This window comes from Podarcis liolepis (genome assembly GCF_965112155.1).
Source record: "Podarcis liolepis genome assembly, chromosome: 11".
In the NCBI taxonomy this organism is placed as follows: Eukaryota; Metazoa; Chordata; class Lepidosauria; order Squamata; family Lacertidae; genus Podarcis; species Podarcis liolepis.
The window spans coordinates 7,159,833-7,167,800 of record NC_139565.1 but is presented as its reverse complement, the minus strand read 5'-3'; the positions used below and the strand labels follow the sequence as shown (position 1 = coordinate 7,167,800).

The 7,968-nt window shown below is 45.2% G+C and overlaps 1 protein-coding gene across 1 annotated transcript in view; it reads left to right on the top strand.

The window, feature by feature from the left end:
* The first annotated feature begins 1,661 nt into the window (after nt 1-1,661).
* Nucleotides 1,662-7,968, top strand: part of TUT7 (terminal uridylyl transferase 7) — a 42,685-nt gene continuing 36,378 nt past the window's right edge. The window contains exons 1-2 of the mRNA XM_083464753.1: nt 1,662-1,890; nt 5,659-6,174. Of these exons, the coding sequence (XP_083320879.1) occupies nt 5,679-6,174 (496 nt within the window). The 5' untranslated portion in view covers nt 1,662-1,890; nt 5,659-5,678. The remainder of the gene's footprint in view (nt 1,891-5,658; nt 6,175-7,968) is intronic.

The window sequence follows — 7,968 nt, the reverse complement described above, 5'->3', positions numbered from 1 at the left end:
GGCCTAGTTTCTGCTTGGGTGTGGTGCTATGTCGCAAAGACCTTTATTTTGAAGAGATTACTGTGCTATTACTACTTTAATATGTAGATGAAGAGGCTGTAAATCATTCAAAAATAATAATAATCAGAAGGCGATCAGGCAATCCTATTAAAAAACAGCAACAACTAGTAAAGCTGGAATACTGGACTTCATCTTCTCTATGGCCCTTCTAGACATGCCATGTTTGGTTGTGTTCAACAAATGGCAAAAACTACAAACAACATTACTGAAGCTCATGCCTTCCTTCCACGGGAATTACACTTTCCCCTGAACATAAATCACAACGATGAGTGATGGTTAAATACAATTTCATCCCATCCACAACCACATTATTATGTTAATTTAGAATTCTGCGACTTGCCATCCCACGACTGGCACAGCACCTACTGATTATTCTCCCCTTCCCACCCCTTTAGCCAACTGTGGCCAGTATTCAACAATATTTCAACAATATTTAAAGCACAGATACATTTCCTGCGCAAGTTGACAGTAAATGTGGAGCAAAGAGCAGAGCTATGTGCCCTGCCACCCTCATACCCACCTACCCCTGATGCCCTGGTATTTGAAGTAACAGCTGTAAAGCGAAGATATACATAGCTGTCAACTTTCAGATTTGAAAATAAGGGATCAGCAGCCTCACCTGTCCTGGGGACAGTCTATGGGATAGGAGCGGAAAGCAGCGGGAAACGGAGCTGGAATAAGGGAATTTCCCGCAAAAAAAGGGAAGGTTGACAGCTATGCACACATATTCTGCTGAAAGTATGGATACTAAGGCAGGGAATGGTTTAAATATGTGTCTGTGCCCGATAGCATGAGATGCCATTAAATAAGCAGGGCAGATGAATGTCTTCTACCCATCAAGAGAGTCATCCAGAGAAACCCACCTGGAAAGGCCGGGAAGGAAGAAATCTGTCCGCCCCCCTCGTCCTTCTGTATCTTTTTCTACTACCACCTTATTTGTGCACCAGGCGGCTTTGTGAGGGGTTGTAACCCCCTCAAAAAGCAGAAATCTATTCAATGAATAATAATATGCGATTTTTTAAATTTCCATGTTGTAAGCCACCTTGAGGGACACGGGTGGCCAAGGACTTGCCGATCAGAAGGTCGGCAGTTCGAATCCCCGCAATGACGGGGTGAGCTCAGTCCCTTCTCCTGCCAACCTAGCAGTTCGAAAGCACACCAGTGCAAGTAGATAAATAGGTACCACTCCGGCGGGAAGGTAAACGGCATTTCCGTGCGCTGCTCTGGTTCGCCAGAAGCGGCTTAGTCATGCTGGCCACATGACCCGGAAGCTGTACGCTAATGATCAGGGATCCCTTTACCTTTAAGCCGCCTTGAGCATGCTTTTGGAAAGGTGGCATACAAATAAAATTACGTAGAATAATTCACAATCATTTTTATTAATTATACCCCGCCCAAGTGGCTGGGGCTGTACGTATGTGGTGTGTAGGTGTTTGTGTTTTGTCAGCGCGCCTTCGTGCCTTCTCTGCCGTCCTCCTCTCGACCAGCCGCGAAAGCCGGGAGAGGAGCCTCCCCTACCTATCGTGTCATGGCGCCCGCAGACCGTGAGGTAAACACCGCGCGCCGGATGGCGCGAAGGCGGCGCGACGGGCGCTGCTGAGGGGCGGGGCAGAGGGAGGAGGAGGAGGAGCTGGAGGGCGGAAGGACGAGGAACGAGGAGCGGCGGCGGAGGAGGGGGGGGCAAGGATCTCGGACGGTTTTGTGCGACGGGGGCTGCTGCTGCTGCTGCTGCGGGCGGCTTCCGCCTCGGTACAATGGAGCGGCGATAAGGCGCCGGGGCAGCGAAGGCGAGGAGGCTGCGGCCCGAAGGGCGGTTAGATCGGTTACCGAGTAAGTTCATCCTCATACCCGACCGGCCGCCGCCGCCTCTTTCTCTCTCCCCCCCCCCCACCCGCAGTGAGGCACGGACTGGCTCCCGGGTGGGGACGGCGGAGCGCGTACCCGCCGCCGGTAGTTTCCCGGGGGTGCGAGGGAGACGGGCGGTCTGAGGGGAAGGGGAAGGGGGGGTCTTTGTGGGCCTGAAGGGCTCTTCCCCTCCCCCCCCCAAGTGGCCCCAGTCACCTCAGCCTGGGCAAGGGGGGAGGGGAGCCCACGGCGACACCCACCCCCATCACCCCCGCTCGGTGCCTGAGGGGTTTTTCCTGTGTGTTGTTGTGTCACGGACTTGAAATCTGGCCGCGGAGAAAAAATAAAATAAAATCGATTGGGCTGTGTAGTCAAGGCTTTAATTGGAGAATAATACTCAAATGTGATCACCGCTCGCCTTAAGGAGATGTTGGGGAGGATGAAGCTCCCGAGACCGGCCATCCATCCTTAAAGGGGCTCAGGGAGGTTTGCAGAAATCGGTTTCTTCACTGGAAAGGTAGCTCTTTTTCATAAGAGATTTTACATCTGTTTGCGATAGGGACTGAAATGTTACCTGCACACACAATTTTTATAAAGTAATGTAGGCCTCAATGTACATTTGATTAAGTAATGGGCTTTATCTTCGTTCTGTCCTGCTGTAGCAAGACAAAGCAGGTAAGTTTCAGAGGTGCTCTTTAGTCTTCTGTGTTAAAAAGCTCTGCCTATTGGCTTCTGCCTTAGTAATTACATATTTACTGAGCTACATGTATTTGATGGGTCCAGAGAACAACTCCCTTGTGAGTGGTGACTGCCGGAGTTTATTGTTGGTTGGAGACTTTCAAATATAACGTGCTGTTCTTGCTGCTTGGCAGCTGTAACCACCAGCACTTTTAAAGGAAAAAGTGGATGGACTCAAGGTGAGGATGAAGCAGAAATATGGAAATTACAGTGGTGCCCCGCAAGACGAATGCCTCGCAAGACGAAAAACCCGCTAGACAAAAGGGTTTTCCGTTTTTCGATGCGCTTCGCAAGACGAATTTCCCTATGGGCTTGCTTCGCAAGACGAAAACGTCTTGCGAGTCTTGCAATTTTTCCGCTCCCCCCCCCTTTTTTCTAAGCCGCTAATAGCCTTTTAGCCGCTAAGCCTTTAATAGCCGCTAAACCGCCAATAGCGCTAATCCGCTAAGACGCTAATAGGGTTGCTTCGCAAGACGAAAAAACCGCTAGACGAAGAGACTCGCGGAACGGATTATTTTCGTCTTGCGAGGCACCACTGTATGTTTCCCTGACACTGTGCCTTTTTGTGTGACAATTAAAATAGTGGTCAGCTCCTACCCCTGACATGATTAGAAAATAGAAGGGTTGAGGATATCCTTATGATATTCTCTCATCTTCATGGAGAATCTGTTAATGTACATAAAAAGAAGCTGAATGACCTATGGAAAAAGCTAGTGTCAGCCTTATAATGAAGTCCACAAAAGGACCTAGCCTGTAATTTTTGTTTTTCTGTTGTATTGGCCTCTAAAGATGCTAGTAACTTATATTTCCATACTGGCCGTGGAGGGGAAGCCCCCTCATCTGCAGCCAAAATGGAAACACCGACAAGTAGGGTCTTAGCAGGCTAGTTTTTCCTGTCAAACACACTTGTGGAAGAGGAACAGAGTGATCTGTCACCTCACTGCTAGCCCTCTGTGTTTCCATGCTGGATGTGGAGGGATACATTTTTGTTCCTTTGCAGCTAGCACAGCAATCATCTCAGTTGGTAGATGGGCAACAAGCAACCCAACCCTCCTTCACTAGCTTGCTCACTTGCAAGAGCCAGCAAGAAGCCCTGGCAACAAGGAAGTTTGTCACAAATACTGCTTGCCCAGGGATGAGTCAGACCCACACTGTGTATTTAAAACACTTAGACAGTCATGACTTCTCCCAGATAATCCTGGGGACTGTAGTGCTGAAAATTATTGGGAGTGCCCTCGCAGAGTTACAATTCCCAACACCCTTAACAAACTACCTTTCCCAGGATTCTTTGGTGAAGCCATGACTTATGGTGGAATAGGATTGCTTTAAAGGTATCGTGTGGCTGTGACCTATGGTCCCTTTCCGTGTAAGGTTGTGGTGTGATGGTTTTGCACAAAGATTCACTGTCGTGTTCAAAGCAGCTAACTTGATATACCAGTTTAAGATGAAAGAGAAGTCCTGCTTTTTAAGGAAAAATAACCTTAGCTTTTATGTGCACACTTATTGTAAGTTGCATGCACATTAAATTGCTTAGCAGGTGATGGTTTCCTTAAGAATGCATGAAGATAAAGTGCCCTCACTCTCAAGAATGATAGAACAGGCTGGACTTTAAATAAATCTCTTACAGTTTTGCTGCATGTATCGAGTTAATGCTTATGTCTGGTTGCTGCCTGCTTTTATTTTCACTTAATTCTCTTTCTATGTGCCATTTTATACAGTACACTTTGAATTCATGTTCCAAAGGTGCTATCTGTTGTTCTGTTAATTTTGGCTGCTTTCTGTAATCCTGTCAGACAGAGGGGTGGGGAATTTTGACAGCTATGGATGTATGTAATTCTCACAGCTACAAGCCATGCGCACTCATCATAGGATGAGTTAAGACTGATGCCACTCCTTTTCTGCAACTTCTGCCTCTGTTAATACAAGAGCAAGAGGCAAGTCCTGTAATTTGAAGTTCAAAGTGCTAGCGCTGTGTAGTTGCCTCATCAGCTTCTTATTTGCTGTGCTAGTCTTTGGAGTTCAGTGCTCTTTGTTGGGTGTAGCATATGTTTTCTAGGTCATTAGCAGAATGATAGAGGTTGAGGAATGTTGGTTGTGTACCCACCCACACCTTTCAGAGGAGCTCTTAAAGGCAATAGTCTTGCTGGAGCTGCTAATCCGCTGCAGTTTGTATAAATCTGCATATATTACAGTATTAGTTTGACTACCTTGGATGGTCACAATACTTGGCATAAACTTTATTCTGTGACCCATTTCTCTTCTCTCTCATATTTCATGCTATATTTCAAAATCTGATAATTGGTTTGTGTAGGGGTAATATATTTTTGTTCTACCTCCACAGTCAGAGGCAGTATGACTCTGAATACTGGTTTTCTGGGAATCACAGCTGGGGAGAGTGCTCTTGTGCTCAAGTTCTCCCTTACATGCTTTCTATAGACATTGGGGTGCCTACCGTGAGAACAGAGCGCTGGACTAGGTGGGCCTTTGGCCTGGGCTTCTCTTATGTGGGATAGCTCAGTTGGTAAAGCTTGAGACTCTTAATCTCAGGGTTGTGCCCCCCATTGAATAAAAGATTCCAGCATTGATCAGGGTTGGATTAGATGACTCTTATGGTCCCTTCCAACTCTACAATTCTATGAATCTATGTTTACTAATACAGTGGACACTCGGGTTGCGAATGTGATCTGTGCGGGATGCATGTTCGTAACCTGCAGCTTTCGCAACCCGCGTTTGCGCATGCGCGACCGTCGAAACCCGGAAGTAACCTGTTCCGGTACTAACGGGTTTCGGTGGTCCGCAACCAGAAAAAACGCAAACTGAAGCGGCTGTAACCCAAGGTATGACTGTAAAAGCTTGGCTGGGTGAGAGAGAGTAGTTTGCCTAAGGTACCCTAGTAAGCTCAGTGCAAATTTGACCCTAAGTCTCCCACATAGTCATAGTCACACTCACCCCTGCCCTCTTCATGGCATCCTACCTGTCCCGTTTTGAACATGTATTTCTTTCCCCATCCCACAGGGAAAGAGCGAACAGCTAATATGATGGGAGATGCCGCAAAACCGTGCTTTGCCAGACGTAATAAGGAGCGGGGGATTTTAAATGAGGAGGATTTCCAGAAGTGTGCTTTACGTCACGATTACCAAGCAATGGATGATTATGGAAATGGACACGGCAACAAGATGGACATAGGGATTGAGAAAAGAAAGGGAGCACTGGGTCACTATGGAACAAGTCCCCGAAAGGGAGCACATGGTGTTTCAAATCACCCGAATTCTTCTAAAAACACTGTTCACAATCAAGGGATGAGGATAAATGAAGCCTCAAAAGACCAAATTAAAAAGTGGGTGTCTGACAACCATCATGCTAATTTAGACAGTTGGAGAGAATACAGATCTACACCCCGGGTTCCTGTGGTTAACAGGACAAGGAAGGATTCTTCTCATGAGTGTGAGAGCCAAGGAAACAGAAATGGAAGGAAGCAGCTCCAGAGAGACTTAACAAGTGACGATTTATCAGATAGGAAAGGAAATTCTGGTAATATAAACACCTTTAGATCATTTTCTTGTATTTTAAAATGTGTTCAAATATTTTGGGGTGACTGTAGTCTTAAGAATTGTCTTTAGCTTTCTTCTAACCTTAGAAAATATAAAATCTACAATATTTCAAGATAGTGCTTTATTGCTAACTTATGGCACAGTACCTGCTAGTCTAAAAAACAACCAAAGAATGACTGGGTTGATATCAATCCTATATCTTGCTTTAGCTATTGTGGGGTTTTCTTTGTAGCAACCACAATTGTATCCTGTGTGAGGTAAGTGGCTAAAAACTGTGTAGCTATCTGCCTTCCTAGTAACCATGAAACCCTCAAGAAAAGGTTGGGGGGAAATATTTCAGATTCATAAACAGTCGTCCCAATATTTTAAGAATGGCATCTAAAATTTAAAACAGCAAAACAGTGGGTCCTTAAATTTACAGAGTATTGCACAAATGCCCGTGTGGCAGAATCGGGACTTGGGGACAAAATCTAATGGGGGGCTGTGTTGCACAATCCTTACTGAAATGGTGATGGTCATGCCCAGCTTACACAAGAGTAGTTTGGGGTGTATTCTACCCTACATGGATTGAGTAAAACATGTGTCTGAGATTTTTCCATCTTCAGCCAACTGCTCTAGCCAACTCAAATGTGCACTGGTGCCAGGGGCACTTCCAAAGGGACTTCCAAAGCCCTGAATGGGTGCGCTTAAGGGTTAAAAATGAGCTTTTAAGTAAAAGCTTGATTTTCAGCTTAAGGCATTGGTGGGAACCCTGCTGCCCTTCTGTTGCTGTTGGACCATGTCTTCCATCAACTGTGTCTAGCATGGGCATTGTAGTTCAACATCTGGAGGGCCACAGATTCCCCATCCCTATCTTAAAACTGCTTGATTTCCTCTACTGCCAGCTGCATTCATGGCTGTAAGTTAATGTAGCATGAGAACAGGATGCTTAGGATAATGCTGTTTTCTGTTTGGTGACACAAATATTAAGAGACACAAGCTTAAATTCCAAAAAATCACAGTTGGGTAATACCTTTAGTAGGATCAGCCAGAATGTTACAAAATAATAACAAGGTTTTGAGTTCTGCAGAACTCTTCAACAAGTAAGATATAAAGGAGTTGGTGGGGGAGGACAGACAACACACACACACACACACACACACACATGCAAAAAGTAGGCCAGATGCTGTAGCCGTAAGATGATTTTGTAGACTCCTTTCCAAGACGGAGGCTGAATAAATTTTTGCTAGATGCTACATAGATCAGGTTACACACCTAGGATTTTGGAATAACGAAGCATTGGCCGCCTCCCATTTTTTTAAACAAAAAGCCTAGCTTTTACCAAGATTAGTCCCACACCTTAAGCAAAACATACAGGTGCCTGGTTGGGTGGAGAATTTTAAGGTGATCTCAATTTTTTATTGCAATTCAAATGACCAGGAGCTGTTTGGGAAACTTAGGAAAGAAAAACAAACCACTTTGAGATTGTTTGAGATATAAAGCGGTATGGAAATGATTTAAGCAAAAAATAAAATCATATCAAGTTAACTCTTTTTCACCACTTTTTGACAGTGCTTATCTGCTATTGGGGTTCAGTAGACTGCTTTAAAGTTGTATCTGAAAATAAAGGTTAAGGGTAATTTGACAACTATGTTTTACTTCGAGTAGTCCCACTGAAATTGAAGGATCTAATTTAGTTATGGCCATTAATTTCAGGGGGTCTACTCTGAGTAAAATTTAGTTCAATACTACCCTGAGATTGATTTCAACACTATTCTACTTTAACAAAACAGGA